Source organism: Zootermopsis nevadensis, unplaced genomic scaffold (genome assembly GCF_977971745.1).
Source record: "Zootermopsis nevadensis isolate Lab colony 2312 unplaced genomic scaffold, Znev_1.0 Znev_ptg000011l, whole genome shotgun sequence".
Classification (NCBI taxonomy): Eukaryota; Metazoa; Arthropoda; class Insecta; order Blattodea; family Termopsidae; genus Zootermopsis; species Zootermopsis nevadensis.
This window is the reverse complement of record NW_028259143.1, coordinates 2,095,585-2,122,314: the sequence shown is the minus strand read 5'-3', so window position 1 is coordinate 2,122,314 and position 26,730 is coordinate 2,095,585. Positions and strand designations below refer to the sequence as shown.

The following is a 26,730-nucleotide window of genomic DNA, read 5'->3' as shown; positions in this document are numbered from 1 at the left end:
GGTGATCTAGCGGTTAGAACGCTGGCCTTGTAATCCTGGGGTCTCGGGTTCGATTCCCGGCGGTGCCCGAATTTATAACTTGTGTTGGGCAAGGCCGTGGTCTAGGCAACACGGAGTTTTCCTCCGTGGCATCCCAACAATTACTCCATTCACACACAGAAGAAGGCAATGGCAAACCACTTCTGGATCATCTGCCAAGAACGTATATGAACAGGTCCCAGTCCGAGAAAAGGATGGAAGGATCCTGTTCATATGGACCTGTCCTCAGACAGAACACTAAATAAATAAAATAAATACCGTTAGGTAAAAATCTGTAGCACAACTTCCTTCGGAGAGGAAATAAAGCCGGCGGTCCCATGTCATAGATTTATGGCATGTAAAAGAACCTTGCGGGCATGATACGAGATGTTTTGTAAGCAAAATTCAGCGGCCATTTCTCACCCAAGTCTCTCCTGATTCACTGCTTCACTGCTAGATGGCTCTGGCAGTCAAATTAGGAGTCAGTAGAAATTGTGCAGAGTCAGTGGGCTGGTCACTCACTACTCATAAATGCATGCTTTAAAGACTATGAAACCTCCGAAAGGAGGCAGCTACTGGGTTAAGCTACAAATAGAAATACCCTTAGGAATGCTGAATTAAGACAGGCTGGAAAGCTGGGTGAAATTTATTCTGCACAGTTGACGTATATAAATTCTGAATATAAATATAGGACACTGTAGAATTATTTGTAACGCAAGCAACTTAACTATCAGATTTTTACTCTTTAAATTTTAAATTTCGAGCGCTGTCGTTGTTTTCATTGCGTGTCAAAGCATTTGCAGTGATTGTGAGTACATTATATTCAGCTCCTTTTTAAATACCGTTGTACCATTGATGGTCTATATGATTTTGTTCCTGTAATTGTGGCTACTTAGGTAGTATCTCTCAAAAAATAACATCTTCGTATAGATACCCTGTATGAATGTAACATTGTTTGTTTTCTATAAAATGTTAATACAGCGTTCATATAACGAACGTCTTAGAATAAGTTTTATAAATTCACTTTCATTAATTCGTATAAATTGTGTTTGCATTGCTTGAGAATAACAAGTTTTACGTACATATATCACATAAGATTATATAGGTTATAAATTAACATCCTGACAAACTGATGGAATCACAGAGTTCGTCACATTGCACATTTTGTAATTTTGTGTTGTTTTCACTTTTGGACGACATTAAGTTCCTGCTCATAGTACACGTTTATCGCAATCGAGTATTCTCTTCCCAAACCGGTGTTAGCATTCTTCCTTGTCAAAATAAGACACAGAAAAGTGGAGGGGTAACTTCTTTATGAACAACTTTGGGGGCAAAGGTCATTCAAATTGCTTACACTGACAAGGTTACATTTTTCGTCGTGTAGCAATTAGGATTAATTTATAATCTAATCTACTGGGGACTGTCACGTCGGAGGTTCTGATGGATTTCCTCATTTTGTATGGCTGTGGCACTGTCATTAGACAAAGTTTTAGACGTACTCTTCACGTACCATATTTCTTTACTTAAATCGTTGTTATTTACGAGTAAGCCATATATTTATGATAAATAACTGTAATGTCACAAATCCATTTGGTTTTTACACTACTCCAGTTTAAGTTCATAAGCAGTATTTGAGGTTTTCACAGCTGTGAATATTGCTGTCTTCTGGGTTATTACGCGATTCGTCGTCCTGATGACGGAAATAGTATGACCTCCGAAACGTTGGTGGTGTATCTACCAGACTACACGTCGCAACAACCCAGAAGACAGAAATCTTAAGTTGATAAGTTCTTTGATTTAGTTGTAATGACATAGAGAAGCAAGCCATTCATCGTAAAGGTATAATTACCGAAGTACAGACCAGGTCTAATGTTGCCTAACGTTCATAGTGAGGGCAAATAATAATTTTCTTTTTTCCCCATTTATAATTAAAATATTTTATAGAAGATTAGGGTATCAGTGGAAAAGTTGATAAAATCACTTTTTTAAATATTGAGCCAGCGTCATCTGTCACATGCGTTTGGTCCCGGAATTAAGCTGTGTGGTAGAATTATGAATCCTAACCTAAGGAACTTGGTCTGAATAAAACAAATGAGTCGATATCATCGCACAGCACGAAGTTTCCACCTTAGCAGGAAGTAAGTTAATATTCTCAAGGCCACAAGAATAATTGACAGTGCAATGACATCTTTCCAAAATTGATCCCCTGTCATGGCTATCTCATGCAGAAACGTGTCTGGGAACTTGTAGTGACAGTAGAGTTCCACGCAGTCCAAGATCTCTCGCCCATATCCATAAATGGCACTTATATATCCTTCCAGCCCATATCGAAGGTAGCTGATATGCGTGCCCCATTTGAGGTAACTAGGCATGTCCTGGAGATTTACTCCAAATCCAGCAAACATCATTACTGGTACTGAAATGGTCGGACCCAGGAACGTGCCATTCTGAAAGACAGATGTATCAGAAGTTACTGTAATGTGCATTAAAACATTCCGTGTAACATGAGAGGAGATTCATTTAACTGGGGCTACTGGGAACGACCCGTTCTTCAAGTGCCTGAGCACTGCGGGCCCCAACTTTTTCGTTGGCTCGATCTGTAGACATTCGGTAGGACTCCTTGGATGAGGGATCGGCCCGTCGCAAGGCCTCTACCTGTACACAGGACGGCACAACACAGAAAAACGCGGACAAACATCCATGGCTTGAGTGGGATTCGAACCCACGGTCCCAGAGACCAAGAGGCACAAGGCCCACGCCTCAGACCGCGCGGTCACTGTGGACCTCGTGATTCATTTAAATATTTAAGAATAAAATAGTGCATCCTCTTGAAAAATATGAGTCTGTTAATGTTATTTCAGGAAATAATTGTTCTTTATGCTGGGAATTCTAAACTGTGCGGATAAAATACAAAAATATTTAAATTTAAAGTAAGTGGTACATAAGGAGTAATTGTGTCTTATATTCTTTGGTTTATAACTTGATTAATATAGTGCTTTTATGTATTATACATAATCTGCAAGTATCAGACACAAATGTCTGCGTTCATTGAAAGTGCTTCGACATGCTGCCTGAATGAAATTTCATTGTCAGTAAAACGAAAATCCCAACTTGTTTCTGTTATTCAGCCAATGTAATCACAGTCTTCTGAGTAGCAGCTTTCTGTGAGGTTTTTCTTAGAAACTCTTAATATATTTCTCATTCCACATCTTTGGCCCATCTGATGAACCGTACAAATCAAAGAACAGTTAACTCGTGATTTTCCAGTTGGTAATTTTCTCAGTTTTACACTTCATCTATTTCTAATTGTACCTGCATCAGCACATTACAGTCTCGCCTACAAATGTTGTTAGATACAGCGTTTTTATATATATATATATATATATATATATATATATTGAAATATTATTACAGAAATTTTGCATGAATTGGAATACTAAAATATATAATCCTTTGGGAGATTCAGTTTGTTATCCTAGTAACGTGGGTTGTGGTCTCGTAGGTGGTTACATGTGATTAGGAGTAACGTGTTAACCTGCGTCTCACCAAGAAGACCACAGTAGACACCTTCAGCGCCATGAGAACTTTAGATCTCAGACGCTTTGTTTCTATTCCCACTAGGAGTAAGATTTTTTTTTCTCAAACTACCTCCGCCAGACTATGAGCTGGGATAGCTCAGTCAGTATAGTGACTAGCTACGGGCTGGACGACCGGGGTTCGATCCCCGACGGGAGCAGAGGATTTTTCCTCTAGCCTCTGCGTCCAGACCGGCTCTGGGGCCCACCCAGCCTCCTCTACAATGGGTACCGGGGTCCTTTCCCGGGGGTAAAGCCGGCCGGGACGTGATGCTGACCACTCACCCCCATCTAGTGCCGAGGTCAAGGAAGAGAGGAGCTATACCTCCACTCACCCCAAAACGCCTACATGGCGCATAGTGGGACAAACTTTACTTTTTTACCTCCGCCAGACTGGTTCCAGTCCTGACGCAGCCTCCCGCTAAATTAATATAGGTGTTCGGATTGTGAACCTGGCCACTTACGCTCGCCTACTGCTGAGCTTAAGAAAGCAAGGAATTTTTATTTTTACTGACTCGTCTTCACTTATACTTACCACAACATTAAATAAAGCACCAATCAGCAATCCAAAGCTCATTGCCACATATACTATATAGAGGCTTATGACAAAGAACATGTTGAACCGGGTCATGTCTGTTGGCTGTCCACTTATGAGGTATACAAGGATGACAAACAGGAAACAACTCACAACCTGTCAATGTAAAAATTCAAAAATTAATTCATTGTAATGACGTGTGAAGTATTTATCGTGTAACATATCGAAATGATATAAAGAACACTCATGCGGCAGTTACCACAATTATGTGTATGTCAACATTCGACGTTTTAATCTTTACAAAGATTTATTTAAAGTTCGCCCTCTTCTGATGCGTGGAATCATGTAATGACTTCGTGATCGTCCAGATCTAAGAAAATAATATCAGTGAATATTTGAAGGATGATGAAATATGATCTTCATAAATTTTGATATTGTCAGGGAACTTTTTTTATATTTTACAAATATGTTTACACAACCTTTCTAAAAAAATCCATAATCAGGATCACTAAATTCTTGGACTATGTCCATCGTCTGTGTTAAAATAATACTACGTTTCGGAAGCTGGATGTGCTTCCGTCCTCAGGTTAAAAAGTGGGGAGTGCCACCTATTCAGTTGGATCTCGTAGAAAGAACAGTGATTGTGGTTAGCCCATCCCTACTTTTTAACCTGAGGACGGAAGCAGATCCAGCTTCCGAAACGTAGTATTATTTTAACACAGACTATGGACATAATCCAAGAATTTAGTGATCCCGATTGTAGCACCCTTTAAAATAAACAGCTAGAATGAATAAATTGGAAAGGCCTTCTGATGGTAAATAGGTGTCCCAACTGTACTCTTTAAACTAAGATTTTATAGGTGTTTATCTTGCCATGCGTCCTACATGCGGTGCCCATCTGATCTTCGTTTGTATGATAACTTTTGTAATAGGTTTAGAGCGTGTGGATTTTGTAATGAAAATATTCCTCTCTTTCGAGAGAGTAGTCTTAACATATCGCGTCGTTTCGAAACAAACTCCCTTAATTACACGAGATACATTGTTTGGTCGAGAACGACTTCACTTACCGTTACAGGTATGTCTACTATCGTGATGGATATGTAATAGGACTTCAGTGAGTACCATCTGTTGAAGTGTTCCTTCTGCAGAACTGACATCTCTGACGGAACTGAAATCAAATAAATACGTCTCAGCTTCTGTATCGTCTGTTCACTTCAAGGGAAAGAGAAGGATACTCAAGAAATTTCTTGCATTTCATGGGAACCTGAAGGTTCATTTCCGTATTCTCAAAAGGACGTCACATGTTCGTATCTTCAACCAGATGAATGAAATCTGCACCTTATTTATCTTAGATCTGTTTTATTTTTAGCCTCTCACTAATCTCCTAGTTCCTCCTTGTAACAAATTACTGTGCCTTAACCTCAGTAGGATTTATTTTTTTAATGGTTGGTAATGGTTAAAACGAAATTGCGGATACTTGGATGAGATTTTTCCCGCTTTAATGGTAAAAAAAAAATTTCTCCTTATTTCTGTTGCTTTGTGCAAGATTTTGCGTCCGGATAGACGGGCGTCAGTCTGTTATTTACTTACATGTAAGGATGGTAATCATCATGGGAGTCATCATGTTGTGTATGAGGCACGCGAACAACAGGTTGTAGTTGTCTAGAACGCGGGACCCTTCGTTGCCCTCCCCGTAGAAGAGGGCTCCGAGCATTAGTGCCACTACGATGTTCACCACGATCCGAAGGCGTGTTAGCGTCTGGACAGAAAAAGGACACAGTTTAAATGATATTAAAGAATTCAGTCCGTACCGCGAAGAAAACACAACTCTTCACCATTACAGAGATTAACTGGTTTAAGGAAATAATATCTGTTTACAGCGAGAATCATACGAAACCCATAAATACAAAATGAAGTTATTATTATTATTATTTAGTGTTCTGTCTGAGGACAGGTCCATATGAACAGGATCCTTCCATCCTTTTCTCGGACTGGGACCTGTTCATATACGTTCTTGGCAGATGATCCAGAAGTGGTTTGCCATTGCCTTCTTCTGTGTGTGAATGGAGTAATTGTTGGGATGCCACGGAGGAAAACTCCGTGTTGCCTAGACCACGGCCTTGCCCAACACAAGTTATAAATTCGGGCACCGCCGGGAATCGAACCCGAGACCCCAGGATTACAAGGCCAGCGTTCTAACCGCTAGACCACCAGTTACTGGTTGTTAAATCAGGTGGGACACATAATTACCATTCAGCTTTAAAAGGTTAGTTGGTGACTTAACTGTATTTTGCGAAACCCTGGGATTCTTATCTGAGGAGCCCTTTGTCCCTTCGTGTTTTTATTTTGTAAAATGGTGCCAAATTAATTTTCCATTCCTATGCATGTCGGATAACTGTCGTTATATCATAAATTATAAATAGTCATTTCGTTCCACTTACATCCGACATTTTCGAATCCAGTGCTCTGTGAACCAAACCCCACTTTGGCAAAACTTCGCAGTTTGTAGCAATTAATACTTGTTTTATCTTTTTATCGAAGACATTGCCCTGATAAGTCAGAGTAGTTCTCTGTGTTATCTTGCTTGATTCAACGGCTTCAGTGGCGTGCCATGTGCTTAATATTGGAGAATGTCTGTTAATTTTTTCCGTAGTGGACATTTTTCATTTAAAATAAGTCTTACTTTTCTGCACGTACGGTGAAAGATTTGTAAGGAACTGGAACTTGGAGATGTAATGCTTAACACTGCTGTCTCATGGTTTGGAAGACCGTGGTTTGATTCTTAATCCGGAGACATATTATTTGTAATTTCGGAATGTTAATTAAAGATTGCCCGCTTCCTTCCTAGCCCATGATTGACGTTCATCATTATACCCAATGATTTATAACTGTAACCCTTAGAAGCAGAAAACCACGAGGTAATTAATAATTCAGTCCGTACCGCGAAGAAAACAACTCTTCACCAAAGATCAACTGGTTAACGCTGTTTAAAGGAATAATAACTTTTTATACTAAAAACCACACGAAACAAATAAATACAAAATTGCTGAGTGTTAAATGAAGTGGTACATATAGTTACCACTGAGATTTGAAAGATAAAATTTGATATTTAAGGAAACCTGCAAGTATTTGGATAATAATCTATTTTAATATTAACAGAAGTCGATAATCCATGCTTGCGGATGGACGCAAACACCGACCAAATTTAACTGATATACGTTATCATTTTCGAAATATTAAAAACGATGATTTAAAGCTGTTTTATTCTGTATTTTTGAAAATAATTGTTTTTGTAAAGAATGTCCATTCGTTACGCGTTAACATAAAGTAGCTCTCGCACGTGTTGGCTCTCGAGTAAGTCATGAAGGTTCTAGGCTAGACGAGTGGCGGGTAAGGGGATTTATATACCAAAATGTAAGCATATTTTTTTTAAACAAAGTTATCTGCGATTGACCTAACGCTTTTGTGACATACGAGGTCTAATGATGCAAACCATAATCTCTGAATTAACCGGTTAACTCAGCAAACTGTGAGTCCGACATCAATGCGGGAAACTTGTATACTCTGCGGTTTTCATTTGTTGTTACATCTGATCTACTTTCCGTTCTGAGGGAAGGCTTTTCGCATGGGTACAGCGAAAATCATTTCCATCCTCTTTCTTCCAAAAGGGGCGTCGTAGGAAAAGGTGGACATGAGAAATTATTCATCTTCTCTATTCCCAAAATTTGTCCCAGGAGTTGAAAAAAATTTATCTTCTTAATAAATATTAAATACATTTTCTCACGTTATGAAGATTTTAATTTTAAGTCGTTGGTAACTTAATGATTTATATTATAAAAACATATTTTTCATGTCCCGATAAGTTTCAGCGGGTATTATTATTCCTACAATTATTTATTTCAATCCGTCTTATCACAATATTTAAAATTTCTTATAATTAAGATAATAAAATATCATTGATGTTCCATATCGATTGATCGATTTACATTTTGGAACATCTTTTACACGACATGTTTCAGTTTTTATAAAACTATCATCAGGTGTAAAATATTTACGAACTTAAAACTCAACTATGACCGATATGTACATCTGATAAAATTTAAGAAAAGACAACACCTCGCCCAAAATTGAAAAACAAATGGCATGAAACATCACTAAATGGAATCATATTTGAGTTTTAAGTTCGTAAATATTTTACACCTGATGATAGTTTTATAAAAACTGAAACATGTTGTGTAAAGGATGTTCCAAAATGTAAATCGATCAATCGATATGGAACATCAATGATATTTTATTATCTTAATTATAAGAAATTTTAAATATTGTGATAAGACGGATTGAAATAAATAATTGTTAGAATATTCACAATATGACGCAATTACACTATCTTATTATTATTCCTAATAGCCACAATTATATCAATATTAATATTTCACCGACTGTCGCCCTCAAATGTTAATGCCGAATTCTTAACCATGAAGACGAGTGGGCACTGCCTAGGAATCTTTATATCCGAAAATGCAAGTTTTCGCCGTTAAACGTATTGTCTGTCAATATTCTTCCTCCATTTTATCAATTTTTCATTAGTTCGGCTTCAGAAGTAATTATAACACTAACAGGTCCCATATAGAGTGTCCCGAAAAGATATATACACACACATTCAGTGAATGAAATAGACATTTTAATATACTAAACCGTTACATAGTTTCAACATTGGCGCTTGTTAAATTAGCGAAGTTTTAATCAAAATGGCCACCGTCAGCTTTGTTGCACAGTTGGCAGCATTGAGAAACTGACAGACGGCCACGAAAGTTCCTGCTGTGTATACATTTTTTTTTGGATCACCTTATACTTACCTTGTCTCTTTTGGATTTTATGTAACCTCGTCGTAGCAGCACCTTCAGCTGATTCCATTGTGATGTCTCCTGGAGTCCTCTACGGGAATCCTTTTTCGTCGAGGGTTTGGGATCCGCTAGTCTGATCATTGGTTCAACTGAAAGTATAATTAATTTTTGTGAGATTTATAATTTTCACGGCGGAGAAGATCCTTCCGGGGTTTGCAACGCTGTGTGGACTTGATGGTATATTCTGACGTTTCGGAAGAGCATACTGCATCCTTGTGAGATTTAGGGTTCTCACGGCGGTGAATATGAAGATGCCTGTCTTCTGAGTTTTTTTTTACAAACGGTTCAGAGGTCCGCCGTACTGATGGAGGCAACAGTGACCCAAAGCCGGATCGTCTTATTAAAACTCAAGGATTGTGGTTCACCTACCTGCTGTTGTCGAAGCTGTGATTGGGTCAAGCGACTTGAACCAGTTGAGATTTCGTCCATTGTCCGTCTCCTCTACCATTCTTTCAACTTTTTCCTTCCCATGTTCTTCGCAAGCCAACTCGATTACTGCAACATAATTGTACACATCGATCAATCTAGCTGTGCCACTGGCGGCTGTTGTAAGTTATTGAACAAACTGCGTTTAGATTTATATTATATTTTACAACAGAGGAAACAATAATTAATTTACAATCAGACCAATTTTATCTCTTTTCTTCTCTTCTAATCATATAAATATTTTGATATATGTTTGGACATTAATATATGTATGATTTATATTTATTTTTTATTTATTTAGTGTTCTGTCTGACGACAAGTCCATATGAACAGGATCCTTCCATCCTTTTCTAGGACTGGGACCTGTTCATATACGTTCTTGGCAGATGATCCAGAAGTGGTTTGCCATAGCCTTCTTCTGTGTGTGAATGGAGTAATTGTTGGGATGCCACGGAGAAAAACTCCGTGTTGCCTAGACCACGGCCTTGCCCAACACAACACATCACCTTATTTCGATTACTTTTCTATCAGGGAATAATGATGTCGGATAGATTGCGTTGAAGTATTCGTATATGTCCTGATGCTTAATTTTAATTACGAAAGTTTACTGTGGATAATTATGACGTCTCTTGGATTTTAGTGCTACGTTAAGGCGTTAATTTGTGCTTTGTAAGTAAATATGTAGGCTAAAAAAGTTTTTTTTTTTTTTTTCAAATGCATAAGATGGACTAGAATTTCACACGAGATCCTAAACACATTTTCAGACACATACAAGTGATTGTCAACAGATCGAAACATGTCTGTCACGAAACTTGTAGAGAAGGATATAATATTTTATTTTGTAAAGTTTCTTCGTGTGAACGCGTTCATTCGGTTGTGATAAAACTTTTGTTTTAGCTTGTATCTCTGTGCGCTGGGAGAAACAGGTTTTCCTGTTGACGTTGGCACTCTGACGTCACTAGTGGGGGCCAAGGATTCAAACTCTTTGCGTACATGGATTAGCTTTTTCTAAACACTTTTCTTCAACGCTTTGTGCTTAACTACTCAATGACATTGATGTTACATACGATAATAATATTTCCATCAGACACTGTGAGCAACACGATGATGACGGAGGCAGTATGACCTCTGAAACGTTGGTTAACATCGACCAGACTACACAGCGCAACAACCCAGGAGACGGAAATCTTCAAGTATTATGAAGCCCAGAATTCAAAGCATTTTTAACATAAATTTGTTTTCCGTGATCCCTTTGTGTTGTGAACTAGATTAGATATGTGGGTCATTGACTTATGGATATGATAATGCATGTGTGTCTTATCGCTTAGGCAAACAATGCTTCTATTAGAAATGTAACTGATAGAATTTTCGTTTTGTAATCACTGTCTAAACTTCATTGTAACGATGTTTAGACAGAAATACCGTCGCTTGTAAATGATTTAACCGTACTGCAGTGTCGGAAACCACATATTGCTCACAAACTCAGGGCAGAGAGTAGAAGCTTATTCGAAATCTTGACACTTTTTGCCAAAGGTTTTACTAAATTTCTCATAAAAAATGTTCATGTCGGATGCTGCGCGTAGTAGTCTCGCAGAAACTGACCAACGTTTCAAAGGCGCTTGCTGCCTCCATCATCAGGGTGATGACACTGCCAAGTACTGACGATAATAATTTTTTCCGGTACTGGGTTACTATTTTTCGTGTTACAGATGTTACGGGTCTCGGTTTGAGAATTCAATTTTACCAGGAACAGAGTCGTGGTGCTTACCATAATCTGCGGGGTTGTGGTATTTGGGACAAGGAAGTTGTAGCTGTTGCAGGTACGGAACTAGCTGTTGAGTCGAGCCTTGGTACAAACAGAGGCCCTGAGACAGGACGTACACGTGATCGAACATTCGAAAGAGCGAGGCACTGGGTTGATGGATTGTGCAGACGATGGTGCGTCCCTGTCGGGCCAACAGCTTCAGCAGGGACACGCATTGCGTGCATGAGGAGCTGTCCAGACCTCTGAAACATGTCATTACATCCTTTTCCGTATAATTTTCAGAATAGAATTTCGCCCACAAAGTGTCTGTATGGATTTCGTGTGATTCTGAAAAGAAACAGGGATTATTTCCTTGTACAGCATTAACCAACTGATCTTACTGTGTTTTTCTTTGAGGTAGGAACGGACCTTTTACGTGAAAGACTTTGTCTTCAAATAAATTAATAGCCTCAGCTTTCTCTCAAATAAATTCTGAGATGTTTCCCAACTTCCAAGTTGCTACTCTATGTTTCTCTGGCAGCCCTCGAGAGAGTCCCTCACTTCTCCTTCGTAATTTTATATTTTCTCCTGTCCTTCTTAGGTTTCACGGTTACTTTTATCACCTCGTGCCCCCCCCCCCCCCCATTTGGTTGATAAAGAACTTTTTTTTCCCCTGGACCATGTTGTCATTTCCTTCCGGATATCGCCTCGCTCCTCTGTCCAATCACGGTTTGATTTGTTACTCTCCGCCAACATAAGCTTTTCCGAATGCACCCCAAGAACATTCTCGGGGGGGGGGGGGGGGCTTAAAAAGACTGTGAACGGGAACTTACGTCGTGGGCTCGTCCAGGAACAGGAAGAGGGGGTTGGCGATGAGCTCCAGGGCGATAGACAGGCGTTTCCTCTGCCCCCCTGAAAGTCTCTCTGCGCGAGTGTTCCCGTGATCTGACAGCCGCAGTGTGACCAGAATCTCGTCGATCTGAAATATCAAGAGAGTCTGAATTGAGAAAAGTTTTCTAAATGAATCAGAGAGAAAGTTTTGTCCGTAGGCCTGTTTGCTGACGTTTCAGACTGCTCGGCGCAACATCCCAGAATACAATCTAAGGTACTGTCTCGGCATATACCTGGAGGGATCAAGGAAAACAGCGAGAATTTCTCAATCAGGATAGCCGGTCTCTGAACCTGGTATTCCTGAGTACGAAGTAGGGGTCCTAACGACTTCCCCTAGACTTTCAATGACATTCACTTTGAAAATTAGCAGAAGAATAGCGTATTTTATGTTTATTCCAAAGCAGCCTTCCTTCTAATTGTATTTGTCTGAAACAGTTAGAAACTAAGTCCTGTATTACGACGTTGGTCTTTGTATTGTGGCAACGCCAGTTTGTCCTACGTCCAGAAAGTCGCTAGTTGATTAGAAATAATTAGACTCTTCATTACAACATTTTTGCCTGCGTTAAGAATTAAAATGTCTGTCACAGAAACGTGTCTTTGTTCTGATTTTGTATTGTCACAAGGTTGTAATGCAGGTGTTTATATTGCATTGCGCTCTCTTGTGGCAGAATAAATTAACAGCGTAACTAAGTTCTAAACTTTCAAGGACTTCGTCTGGAACCGATTTTCCTTGTAAACAAATAATTATATCTTCTGGGAATACCATTACGTAGTCAAGTTTGTGTGAATTCAGTGCAGTACAAAGGGCGTTAGGTTGGACCTGGAAGTTTGCAGTAACTTCAGGTTATGCGTCATTCCACCTTAATCTTGTGAGAGGGGGGGGGGGGGTTGCAAAAAACATTATCTTGATTGTATCCTCAGAGTACACTTTTAATCTGAGAATGCTATCATCTAATGCCGCAAAGTATCAAAGTCCACAGTGACGATTTCTTTTATTAAACCCGCCTTCGCTCCTGTAATTTTCTATCTGAAGCGCATATTATTTGACTCTCCTGATTAACTAATTTATAGTAACACTTATCGTTAATACCAAAGCAAACCATCACATAAATCTCGTCCAGCCACCATTCCACCAGCATTTCCTGATTCTCCAACGTTCACCTTAATTTTAATTGTCCGTCTATCTCTCGTTCTTCCTAATGGACGTTTTACAAAAACCACGTGTCCATTTTGGCCCAATCTCCTGCGTTTCTCTGCTGGTTTTCTGACAGTACAAAGTGACCTTTATGCACGCATCATAATGTAATGTCCTAATTTGCCCACCCAATTTAAACTGCATTTTATTTCTTTAGATTTCGAATTTCTCCCGTACCAAATTTAATCTATATATGTTCAATCAGTCCACAGCTGTTATATGAATGTGGGCAATGTCACTTCAGTCGTATACTCATGCTTAAAATCCTTAAAATAATATTTATGCAGGATTTCGATATGTACACGTGACAGCTGCCAGTTAATGTCAGACTCTGTATTTAGCTAAAATGAAACGATAATCGATGGAACAAAAGTCTGCTCCAATTTGGATTTCGGCTGTAAAAGGTTTAGGATTTACAAAATTATACTACAGTAGTCTCATTGCCCTGGCAAGGAAGTCTGAAACGTCGATAAAACTTGTACCAGACTGCACGACGTAACAACCCAGAAGACAGAAATCTTTGCAGGTGGGCTAATATCGTCAACATCTTTGTTAATTGTGATAATTTTGGCATTTTTTTAAAAAAAATTTAATGAAGAAAATCTGTTTATGATAATTTTTATGTTGTATGTACACGTTACATATCCCAAAATCTCATTGTCTTTTATTTAATCTCATCCTGATGTATTGTTTTCCCTTCGAGGCTTCGTTTCTGTATCTCAGACAAAATTTATTCTCGAATACTGTCGGTTTTTGTGATAAAAATTTCTCAGAGCGGTGACGATGATGATGATGATGATCTCCTGGGTTGTGACGCCGTGTAGACTTGTAGTTAGATACCAAAGTTTCAGAGGAATTCTGCCCCCAATCTTGAGCCTACGAATTTACTGCAAATGTCGTTTGTCACTGGAGCGCCGAATCGAGTTTTATACTCGACCAAAAAAAAAAAAAAAAAAAACCTGGTAATTATACTTACGATGTCGGTTTTCTCTTTTGTTGAGACGTGCTCCCCCAGCTTAAGATCCGCTGCTATTTTCATATTTTCGTAGACGGTGAGTAGTGACTGCAGTCGGTCTTCTTGTGTTATGTAACATGACAGACGTCTGAAGCTATTCAAGTCTCTCTCTTCTCCATTCAGCATCACAGAGCCAGTTACGTTCGTAATTCTGTGCCCAGACACAGAGAAACAAGAAAAATGTTGTCAAATGAAATACATAATTAATTGAAGCCGCGTCAGCTGGCTGAAAGGTGAATGAACCATTTCTTCCTCCAACGTTTCGAGAGCCATCTCTGCTCTCATCCTCAGGGCACCATCGTGTTGCTGGTGGCCCGTCTGTTCGCAGCTGCCCTGAGGATGAGAGCAGAGATTGCTCTCGAAACGTTGGAGGAAGAAATGGTTCATTCACCTTTCAGCCACCTGACGCGGATTGTAAGATATCAAAGATGAAAGATGATGATGAAAGATATCAAATATATAATTGGTGGATTTTAAATGAACTTAATGATCTGTTTTGATCTTGCAGTCATCTCAAACTGCAGATGGTCTGAGCATTAAACTTTTTTAACAACAAAAGAACGTATTACATACGATCTTTGATCATTAACCTTGGAACAGTGCATCTGTTTGTGGAGAGAACTGTCAGGTTATCGTTTTTAATAGCCCACGATTAATAGTTTACTGCACAGGGTATAATTAAGTTGATAAGCGTGATCGCTTTTGCTAACACACTTAGTTTTGAACTACCAGTCGATCATATGTACTTCAGGAGCTGACTCATTCTGGCGAAACAAACCGGAAGAACAAAGTCTGTGTGGTTGATAAGAGACGTCATACAAGCGCTCTGCATTTGGTCGCTTTGAGGGTAGAAATAGGACATTATGTTGCCTGCAAAACGCGCTCAGGGGAGGGGAGAGTTTTTTCTTATCCTACTCATTCTAATCCTCGGCACCAGATGGGGGGCATGTGGTCAGCGTAACGCTCCGACCGCGTTTTATTGGAGGTGGTCCTCAGAGTCGGTCTGGACGAAGAGGCTAGAAAAAATTACTCTCTCTGTATCTCGTGAATTTATGCCTGTCGTTTTCTGAGACAGTGTGTCTCCTTGAAACGTTGGTGTCGACCATCAAGTCCACGTGGCTTTACCACATAAAAGACCGACAAACTAATGATGTAAGACCATTTGGAAGAACAGACACAGGATGACCTTGAATATACCATCAATTAATTGAGGCTAGAAGAGGTTAATAAGCCTGAACGACCATCTCCTTCGTAGTTTGATTTTGTTGTTGACCACGACTGAGATATTATGAAGCACTGACGGTGGACAACACACTTTTTCGTTTAAAGATTCCTAGGCAGATGAAACAAATATATAGCCTGGTATACATAATACCAGGACCACATGCAAGAGAATGAGATTTGATGTTCCAATGACGGTGAAGATGGCAGTGATGTTCTGGGTTGTGATGCCACGTAGACTCAGGTAGATACCGACGTTTCGGAAAGAACATGATGTCTACATCTTCAGGGCTTCAGATGTAAGACACATCCTTACGACGCTGACAACAGTAGAGTGGAACGAGGGGGAAAAGTGACTTGGGTTTTGCCAGTTATGAACGTTTGCTTTTAGGTTACCACGAGGTTTGACTTTCAAGAGTTTCAACAATTTTTTTCGATGTTTTGGCAGTGCGTTTTTCTTAGTAACGGTCGGATTCATGGAGTAAGGAAACCACATGTTTAAACACACACACACACGTAATGGAATTAATGTTCGTCACTTTTCTTCTATCTTTATACCGGATTGTGTTACTCACATAAAAGGAAGTCGTATGTAATAATCGATTGGTAACGTTAGAGATTTATCTGTTCGTTCCTTACCTGTAACCAGAAAGAATGTCCAGTAGAGTAGATTTTCCAGCTCCGGAAGGTCCCATGATGGCTATCAGTTGTCGCGGAAGAAATCTGCCATTAAGTTCGTGCAAAATCTTCTTGTTCCCTGTGTAACGAAACAGGTTAAAGTATGTTAATACCAACGTTTTTAGTACGCTTTAGCAAAGAAGTAATATTGTAGGCCTATTGACTATAAAGTAACCAGAAGCTGGAGAGTTTTAATACTTAACGTCACTTTCATATATCTTTATGGATGCCAGTTCTCTTGACTGAAACTTTCTATGCGGTTCTCAGTTCCTCCAGACAAATTCCAGGGTAGTTAGTACCTTCAACAGGGTGCAGACATTTCGTGTCACTTCCTTTCCAGTTCATAAACCCGATCTAACTTTCGATATTACCCTCATAAATCGTAGGTAAATAAACTCTGGAGCATTATTTTACTTTTACGGAATACAGCGTGTTCCGTGTAAAACGCACCCAAACAACATTAAAAAAATTTAAATCGGAAGTATGTCCCCGTGACATTCGAGTCAAGGTCTCCCTACTTCCTGGACCGCTGTTCGTCTTCCCAGTTTTCCTTCCAGAAGCCTTCCAGATACGGACATGACGTTTTCACGTGTAGAACGTGTGATCGATCATTCTCGAACTTATTACTTCGCATCGAAATCGTCTGTTGCTGTTCGTGAAGCATTTACTTATGCGTATCGTGGTTTTCTTTCACACTGACACAGTTAACAACCAAGGATTTCCTTACACTGTGAAGCTTATCTGAAGACGTCGGGCGTGATTGCTTGTAGCAAGATATTTTGAATACATTAATTAGCCATTTTTATGAATACGTACTTACAGAATTGCTAAAATTGCACAAAATTCATGTTAGGAGTGTCATCTCACATTTATTTATTTATTTATTTAGGAAGGTTAGCTCAGCAGTAAGCGTAGTCTGTATGTGTGGCGATTTGCGAGGTGTGACAGAAAATTTGTTGTATTATTTATGTATTTTTCTGGCGGAAGTTAAAAAGATGACGACTGACATAACTTACCCCACGCAAGACGTTCTTTGAGAAGCTTGTAGTAGCTCAGTCGGCCAAGGAATTTATGCCAAAATGTGAGTTAAGAAGTTAATGAAAATGAGCCTTTGGTAATTTATTCCAATTTATTATTTGTTTCGTAGTAGATTAATTGGCCTACTATTGAAGCAAATTATTGTAATTATTTCTTGTTATTTGAAACAAGCGAGTGGATTGAAGTGATGAAACATTTCTGTAAAAAGTGCAGTGTTTTTGTGTGTTCATAATAAGAGCGATAAATTAGTTCACGTCAATTGATTATCTCTAGCAAAATATAAATTTATTTTGTTTATTTTAAACTGTTTCTTTAATTCTATTTACTAAGACGGACTTTGCCCTTACATTTGATGACATGAATGCCACAGTTACGGGAATACATAGTAAATATTGTATTGTGAATATAATCTTGTAATAAGTAAGCCTATAATACTATCGGTTTGTCATTTTTCAACCTTGTAGAGTTTACATCTTAAGATCTGTGAGATTTCATAACACTTGGTATTGAATTTGTGTATCTTTTGTTGTTTCGGAAGGTATGAGAAATTTTTGTGGTTTGATCGAGGTTTTTGGCGCTAAACAGAACTCAATTGTAGTTTAAATTCCTAATACAGAAGTTCCTTTTTGGGGGGAGCACAGAACTTGTTTACAGCGCTACAACCCAGAAGACGGTGATCTTCGTACTCACCGCCCTGAGAACCTAGGATCCATCTATATCAAGCTTCGTACGTGCAATAATAAATATTCTATGCGTACGTGGAGCTTTAATTAAAATACCGTACCTTTTCTGCATCCGAGAGAAGCCGTAAATCCAATATTTTCGAACTGCATGTCCATTGGTGTCCTATGTGGGAGACGAGAGAATGTTTGTTGGTAACTATTTCCGTTTCCGGAAATCTCAACATGTCCACTGCCTTCACTTTTGTATGCGATGACAGCTGAAGACATAAGCGACGTCTCCAGTTGGACTGCTACGCTCCTCGGTTCTTGAGACATTCTTGCACTTATATGATCACTGTAATGTCAATTTACTAAAGTTTAATTAATGTAAACTACACTAAAAACTCTTTTACGTAAGTCTGAATACTTTTTACACTTTCTCGCCTTTAGGAAGTGCTCGCGTGCGATGTATAAGGTACAATCAAGTAGAAAGAATTCACTTAAGATTCTTTCTTAACTTCTTAAGAATCAAAATGGCGCGTGTCACTGAATCACGGTTGGTTTTTATAAGTTCGTATTATCACAGTTCTGTGGGTGTCAAGAAGATAATGTTATCTTTGAAATGATCTCCGATGTATTTTGTTGTAAATTAGACCCAGAACTAAATTATATAACGAATATTATTGTAACAAAATTGTTCTTCGAGTCTTTTTATAAAGTTTCTGGTCAGCACTTTAGCAGTTTGCTGGTCAGAGGCTGAGTTAAGTAACGAATGGCGACCGGACTTGATCCAACACGCGAAGCTAAGATGATCTTCCTCAAACTCGTTTTTCAGGTTTCGCAGGGCAGTACTCGCGAGTGAATCTGGAACAAGATGCTACTGACTGAATGTGAAAATATCACTACGTATGTATACAGCAGTCGCAAATGGACTTTGGTCAGTCGTAATAAAATTGCTTGTTATCGTATGTGATGCTGGCTTCTTGACAAGTGCAGATCCTCTGCGAGGTTTCTTTCTTCCTGAACGCTCTCTGGAACAAACACATACAAACACGTGTGAAATCCACAGTGACGTTGAGTTCGCAGGGCACGTTTATACTCTCAGAAGTGGAAATATAAACTCTATGTAACAGGGAGTTCTTCAGAACCTAATATTTGTATTTTTTTAAAATTGTCAAGAAATTCTCTGTCGTAGAACACAGTATTTATTGATCCGAAGGTTCATTACCGTGGTCACATAAGTTCGCCAGTGATTCCATTCCTGACCCAGAAGCAGGGAGATAAGACCCATATATCCTATTTAATTAAAATCTAATGCACTCTTGTCGTCCGGCCAACGCTTAAGTTCCTACAAGCAGGAAGGAGATGAACACTGCCGAAAGCTAATAATTTATTTAATATTTCATCTCACTTATGTACAGGGTGTCCCAAAAATGTATATATACACTACGATTACATGAGTCACCATTGTGTATTTGCTTTTTTGGGACACTGTGTATGTATACTCGTTAATATATCGAGCTTGTAGGTTTTCTGACGAAAAACAAAGTATTGTCGTACAGAAAGTATTGTTTTCAAACAAAAAATGTATCTCTGTGAGATCTGTAACATTCAATAAATTCTTATATGGAAAATATGTAAATACATTCTATGACAGATAATTTCTACCTGTGTTCTGTGTTGTCAGTAGCTCAAATGAGTGTTATCGAATGATGGGGTGATTATGAACAGTGTATTTATAAAGGCTGTGTAAGTAAGCGGTCTTAGCCCGCGCGTCGATACAACCATTGATTTTGTAATCATCTAATTAATGTCTCGTTTCAGTATTGTGAGCTTAAAAAAATACACGAATGCACTTCACGTTTAATGTATTCTTGCAGACAATTAATGTCGCAACTAGCAGTCTCGTAGCTCTGCGGATATTTGTGGAGGTTTTTTCCGCAATGTCGAATTACCATTTTAATTACATACATTTATTTATTTGTCAAGACTCATGCCATTTCTTGCATTGTCATTGGCGATGTTGCCAAATTCAAGGACACAAATGTATTAAAATATTGATCATAGGTCATGTCGTATAAACAAAATTCATGAACGAGCAGTAATATATATATATAAATATATATCAGTAGTTAGTTTTAAATTTGGTCCAGATTTAAATACCGTGTCTTGAAACTAAAATAGCAAAAGTTAAATAAGTGCTTAATATTTGTAATATGTTCTTTGCATTCAGTTTAAAACCATTTATTTATGTATAAAATAATTATTTTATCCGTTGTGTTACGTGTATGAGACACTTTTCTTGAAATGGTTGGAAAACAAATTTAAATGTTGGATGAAATATAGGTTTATATATGCAATCAAAGATAATACATAACGACGAACTTTATGATGTTTTATTTGCAGATTTTGGTAATGAAATTGGGGCTCCTCCACTGGGCACGTATAACTTTCCGTGGAATGGGGAGACAAGAGATGCGTACAGAGTTTTTTATGTAATAAGTAATGCACCTGTTAGTGTTTGTAGTGGCGTTAACTGTTCATTGATCTTACAGTGTACACAGCTGAAAAACTTACTCGCGGACGTAAACATAAAATATCTAATTAAACTTAAATTTAACCCATATAATAAACACATGTAGCCTACACAATGTACGATGGATTTTATTTATGTTTTATAATATTCTATAACAATAAATTAAGCTACGGGAATGTACGTCGTGGCCAATTGGTTGGCACACTTGCGTTATTTTCGGAAGGCGTTTTGTTTTAAATATAAACCCAGAGATCGGCTGTCGTGACTTAGGTTTTTTGTGGGTTTTTTCAGTCTCTCCTGGTAGTTACTGGTATAGCATCTGATTAGGCCACAACAGCTTCATTCTATATTCTTTTCAATCAGCAGTTCATTTAAAACACTATCATTCCACGTTCTTACAGTCAGAGTCGTTAAACCACAAATTAATATTCAATGGTTAACCTGAAGAACTTGTTTTTTAATATGTACTTTCTCTCGCATCTGATTTGTTAGTTAAAAAAAAACCCTTGCGTTGAGATCTGAATACATTCTCTTACCTTTCAGCTGCTCGATGTTGCGGTTCTGTTCCCACTAGGCACTAAAACGACTGGTAGGCTTTATAATATCTTATGTACACTTTTTCTGATTTCGCTGACCTTGAAACAGGTTTGTGGATGTGATGTCAGACTCGAGATTGAGTCATTTGTACAGAATACCATTTAATCTACAGCACATTAACATCAATATAGACTCATTATTTTGTAAGTGTTTTATATGATGATAAAATATGGAAAATATTCTGTCAATATAATCGGTACTCAATTTCAATAGTATAGCTTTTATTATGATCTAAAAACGATTATTTTATGAGTTAAGTCGGATTGTATCCTGTAATTGTGATTTCGTCACTCACTAGAAGTTCAAATGAAGATTCTTCAAAGCGCAATTTTTACAAATCCCACTTCTTGTCACCAGATCACTTACTTTCGTCAAATGTAGGGCTCCTCGTTTCTACGACTGTCAGACTATGAAAAGACACGTATATTTTACGTGATGTTAACAGGATAACTTTCCAAGTCGATCTGCCGAGGTTCAGTTCGAGTCAGAGTCTTACATACGTGTCTGCAGGCTACTAGCAGTGTGGTTGACTTTGGTGTGTACTTTGTGAAGAATGCTTCTGTAGACAAATACGTCTAACGTACAAGTGCTGTACCGCCCTGTGGACTGTGACGACCCGTGTGTGTTGAGGATAATCAGAGTGATTTGCAGATGAACAAAGGACTTCACGTAGGACCGGTGAGGGGAGGGGAATTATTTGGACACGTGTATCATTAAATTATTCTAAATTTTGGGGTCACCTAAATTAAGCCGTAAGCATGTAATGTTTGGTATAATTGGATACCGTGTTTATTTCATAATAATAAGCCCTACGGCAATCATACGAAATTTTTGGATATTCAAAGTGGAGCATATGTTGACCTTCCGAGCGGTAGCGCGTGTGGACTTGCAGGGAGATACTAAAGGTCCAACATCGATACTAAGACGTGCTTTTTTTTTAATTTGCTCGCATTTTTTCGGAGAGCGTGCAATAGTATGTAATTGTCTGTTGTTAAAGAAAGTGAGAGTTTTATAAATTGTGGTTAGGTGGTAGGTAGTTTGAGGGGCGGAGGAGTTGCACAACTTAACTTGAAGCCGAGTACTAGGCTGGTATCAGGGCGATGGACCAGGTGGGGGGGGGGGGGGCATGTAACGTGCATACGAATTTTGAATCAGGAATTTGAAGAAAAGATACAGCACAGGTGGAAGGATAATTTTAAAATTTACGATAAAGGATACTCGGACTGTCAAAGAATCGCCCACTTTCTTTATGGAACCCAAAGGTTCATCACCGTCTTCACAAAAGCTTATATAAAAGCGTGCGAGAAGAGTTGAAATGCGAGGGATTGTTTGTAATTACGTAGGTGGCTAGACGTAAATAGTGGTCGCGTACTAGAATACCCTGTCACGGACTTTAATCCTGTTAATTCGCGTTATCGTTCAGGATTAATGCAGGGCAATTAGAGATCTTCGTGTGGTGGAGTGTGGACGAAGTGTATCAGGTCGGTTGCCTCGGTATGATGATGATGATTCATGTGTTAGAACGTAGAACGGGGAGGAGTCCAATAAGACTCGTGAGTATTAAAAATTTCGTTTAGTAGGAAAGCTAATCGCGTGTTACTTACAGGAACGTGTCCTAAACCCAACATAACCTTTAGACTTTGACGCATATCAGTACAGAATTTTAAGTGATATATTTGTAAAATACTTAAATGTACTTGTTTTGTGTGCCTTAAGTTTAAGAATTAAATTTGCCATTACAGTTATCAACATTTTTCGAACGTAAGTAGCGACTTTGATATTTTATTTAAATTATCAGTGTTCAGAAGGTTAATTAATTTTCATTCAAGACACTGATAATTATGAATTAAATATATTCTTGCGTTTTTCTATAATACTGTTATATTGCGTATGTATAGGCAACTTTGATTTTGTTAACGTGACGTCAGAGTATATTTATGTGGACTTTGTACTCGTACTGTGTTTATTGAATTGTATCTAATAATGTGTCCACAAAAAGTTGTTTATATTGATTAAGTAAAACGTCAGTCCATTAAGTTCTGAAGTTTTTTTCAAATATCTTTGTATCTGCAACACAGTTATAATTTTGTGGCATACCGTGGGGGGGAGGGAAGGGAATGGGAGGTTGAACATCCCTTGGTGCAGGGGGTTCGGGGTGTTACCGTGGGGTATTTTTAGAAAATAAAGATGTCTATTTATCAGTTCGATGTTAAAAGACTTTACATATGAGATGGACCACTAAGGCTGTATTTATGTTATATGGTAATATGAAAATCATATGCATATATAAAAAATATTATTTTGTATTGTTATTTGGCAAAGAATAGTAGGTTAAGTTTTTTTTTTTAGTCGTCTCTGGTCAATACCTGACCGTCGTGACCCCTTTAGGGGCGCTCATGCGAAAGTACCACGGTGGGTTCCCACTTTCTTCCGTGTCCAGTCTTTAGCTATCAGACTGGTAGAGGAGACGCGGACAAACATCAATGCCTTGATTGGGACTCGAAGCCACGGTCAGGTGCACGTGGTCCATGCCTCAGACCCCGTGGCTACTGGCAGTTTCAGTAGTCTGTAAAAATAAATGCTTTATATTTAATACGTTTCAAAGACGGCATAAGGATGTTGACGTCTTCTGACTGACATGTATGTGAGAGTTTCTACCTTATAGTAAGTATTCTTTACTTTTCCATAGTCTAAAAGTGACAAAATTTCTGTTATTCATATTATATCTGGTACATTTAATTCTCATATAATCTTATTTATCACGTGACTAAAGCTAAAGTGACTATCTGGTAGTCGTATACGCCGTTGAGGACCGAGAAAGGCTGGTGGAACAACGTGTCTTCTGTGAATGAATTAGTACGGTTAAATGCCTTAAAACGAGATGTCAAATCTGAATTATGTTTTAAACTAGGTTTGTGGCTGTAAATATTTAGAAAGATATTCTAAGACGCTTTATGCGGTGAAGATTAGAAAGGAAGGGAAATTAAATATTACCTATATTAGAGCAAAAGTTGCTTTAACATGGAGTAATAAGACGTGAGACGTGGGTGTTAACAAATGGGATGAAGAATCATTGAGGCGGCTCTGAACAGATATGAAGGCAGGCACATACCAGAGATAGCATTCAAAGAATGATAAGATAGCTGACGTTAAATTAAGATTTTATGATAAAGGTGGGATATTAGGAAGGGAAATTCAGTTCGACTACACATCAAAAGAAACAGGCCTATGTAACGTAAGCGTACCTCGTTATATAAATCTGGAAATATCAGAGTAAGATCCTGAGGGGTGTAGTGTAGAATCCTTTAATTGTTCTTGTCTGTGGCTTTTTATTTTTATTCTCCTTTATTGCTTATTAAACATATTTTCTTAGCTCACTTGGCTGTAAATTTGTTGTTACGTCTGAAACGTTAGGACGCCTCGTCATGGTGACGAAGAATTCGCTGAGCAAGGTGTCTTACAGAGAATTATGACACCGTTACAATTTCAGTGGACCTCAAATTGCGCAGGATTAAACCTGTTATTATGATAGTTCCGTGGTTTTATGCAGTCCCTCCAGGCTATATCTTGAAGGAGACTAATGCAGTGTCTTTTCTCATATATTTAGGTTTTTTATTCTTAATTTCTTTTGCTGTTATAGGTCGCTTGGTGCGGGTCAGAACTGTGATACATACCGTAGATGCGGGAAAGATATCTTCTCTCTACCGGGAATTGAACTAAGGTCATCCAGTCTCGTAGCCTAGTTAGTATGATGAGTTAGTCGTTGGTTATTTATACGGTATGTGATAAAAAATATTTCGAAGTTCAAGCCTCGTGAGATCTTTGTATCTCCCGTGCAGTGTCGTCTCTGATAAGAAACAAAATTGTTTACGCAGGTACGTGTAATGTTCACAAGTCATGGGGATTGTTGACCGGTTATCTGCAGGCTATATAGCCGGTTGGGAAAAAATACGTTTTCCTTGAGCTTTTAAATTGCGTCCTTGACAGATATATTTCGATATTTTTTAAGCTGTTAAACTGAGAATGCGTAGCTTTTTATTGAATTCATTGGACGTCTGACTTTAGTTTTATGAAGACACGTACGCATTTTGAAGATGTGTTCGTAACGCTACTGACATTTAACCATCTGAAGTCGAGAGAGAGAGAGAAAGAGGAAATTGGTGGGGGAGGAGAAGTGAGAGACACTTCGATATCTGGGGGGGAGAAAGAGCATCTTATAGCTAGAAGGTCCCCAGGCAATGCCCGCTCGTCCTTCTGTTAAGGAAAAAGTAAGAGTGAAGGCGTTAGTGTGATGATTGGCATAAAAGACGGAATTTTGAAATTTTGTATTAGCGAAAGCTGAGACTATTAATTTGGAAGTGTCTGAAGTCGAAGCTCGTCCAAATACTTAAGAAGAATTCAGCCCGTACCGCTAAGAAAACACTGCACTTCACCGTTACACAAAGATCAGATGGTTAGTTTTTCTGAAGAGTTTACATTGAGAAATATACGATACATATAAATACAAAATGTAGAGTTTTTTATTGTTGAAGCGGGTGGTACATTTATTTACCACTTGGCTTTAAAGGAGAAATGTAGGAAAATGTAGCCCTACAATTTACATAGATATCAGGCGCATAAACTGAATTTATGACGAACAATTTTTTTGTAGTAGGTTGAAGTTCAAAATTTGTATGGTCTTAAAAACACGGAAACTGACAATATGTAAAAATACCAAGTCCTCTTTTTCGGGACTGTAAAACGCAAAATTCATTTGACCTTTTCTTATTCTTTTTTAAATACTTGCTTAAAGTGCAAATATTTGCGTTAAAATTAGATTACAAATTACTGTTTTGCTGTTTTCCTTGATAATACGCTTCTGTAGTAATGGAATTTATGAACATTTTTACTTGTAATATTAGATGCTTACTTCATTTGATGAACAGATGGTCACAATTATGAGCAATGTTGGAACTTTGGTCCAAAGTCCAGAGGAAGAAGGTTATTGTAAAACACGTAGTCACTCAGGTCGTTAGTTCGTTTACGTACGAAACTGCTCTTTTCGGTTGAAAGCTAAATTGGCTTATGTCTCGTTATGAATTATTTGTTTGGCACGGTGTCGATAAAACGTATTTGAGCCAAGTACATGTGTTTGTTCTTAACCAGTCCCCTTGCTACGAATTTTAATAGCTTATTTAATTATGTTGTTATTTATTCTTTATTATAGAAAACTAATTTTTATGGAGTTACGTAACATCTCTTCGCCTTTTAATAAAATAAAGTTAGGTTTTTGGTTCATGTGTTCTGGTAGAATCAAATCTAAAACTTCTTGACGATGGTGAAGAGTCAATTGAATAAAAAAATTTACTTGGATATTATCCATCGTCTAGTAAATATAAAACGTAAAACGACGTTTCGGAGATGGGACTCTATCTCCGTCTTCAGGTTCATACACAGTTGGGCCTAATCCCTATCTCCGGAGATAGGGATTAGCTCTATCTAGTGGGCCCAACTGTGTAGGAACCTGAAGACGGAGATAGAGTCCCATCTCCGAAACGTCGTTTTACGTTTATACGTTTTATATTTACTAGACGATGGATAATATCCAAGTAAATTTTTATTCTATTCTGGTAGAAGTTTATCGACGTTTCAGAGGTATATACTGCATCATCAGGGCAACGAGAACTTATAAGACAGCCATCTTTACTTAGCCACG

General features: G+C 38.3%; 2 protein-coding genes across 4 annotated transcripts in view; one reads left to right on the top strand and one right to left on the bottom strand.

The window, feature by feature from the left end:
* Window positions 1-11,589, top strand: part of Trim9 (E3 ubiquitin-protein ligase Trim9) — a 260,942-nt gene extending 249,353 nt beyond the window's left edge. For both annotated transcript variants that reach the window (XR_015534669.1, XR_002546544.2), the window contains one exon: window positions 11,168-11,589. The gene's annotated coding sequence lies outside the window, so the exon portion shown is untranslated. The remainder of the gene's footprint in view (window positions 1-11,167) is intronic.
* LOC110839598 (ATP-binding cassette sub-family G member 1) lies at window positions 650-21,570 on the bottom strand. 2 transcript variants are annotated; one of them, XM_022083966.2, is made up of 12 exons: window positions 21,402-21,570; window positions 18,025-18,933; window positions 16,164-16,281; window positions 14,265-14,454; window positions 12,036-12,181; window positions 11,227-11,465; window positions 9,402-9,527; window positions 8,985-9,121; window positions 5,719-5,887; window positions 5,196-5,296; window positions 4,129-4,284; window positions 650-2,465 (listed from the first exon to the last, which is right to left on the bottom strand). In XM_022083966.2, the coding sequence occupies exons 2-12, from the start codon at window positions 18,236-18,238 to the stop codon at window positions 2,121-2,123; spliced, it is 1,941 nt and encodes a 646-aa protein (XP_021939658.2). In that variant the 5' UTR covers window positions 18,239-18,933; window positions 21,402-21,570; the 3' UTR covers window positions 650-2,120. The 2 variants fall into 2 exon arrangements, with proteins under 2 accessions (XP_021939658.2, XP_021939656.2); XM_022083964.2 differs by lacking the exon at window positions 21,402-21,570 and adding an exon at window positions 20,975-21,269.
* Between the last annotated feature and the right edge of the window lie 5,160 nt (window positions 21,571-26,730).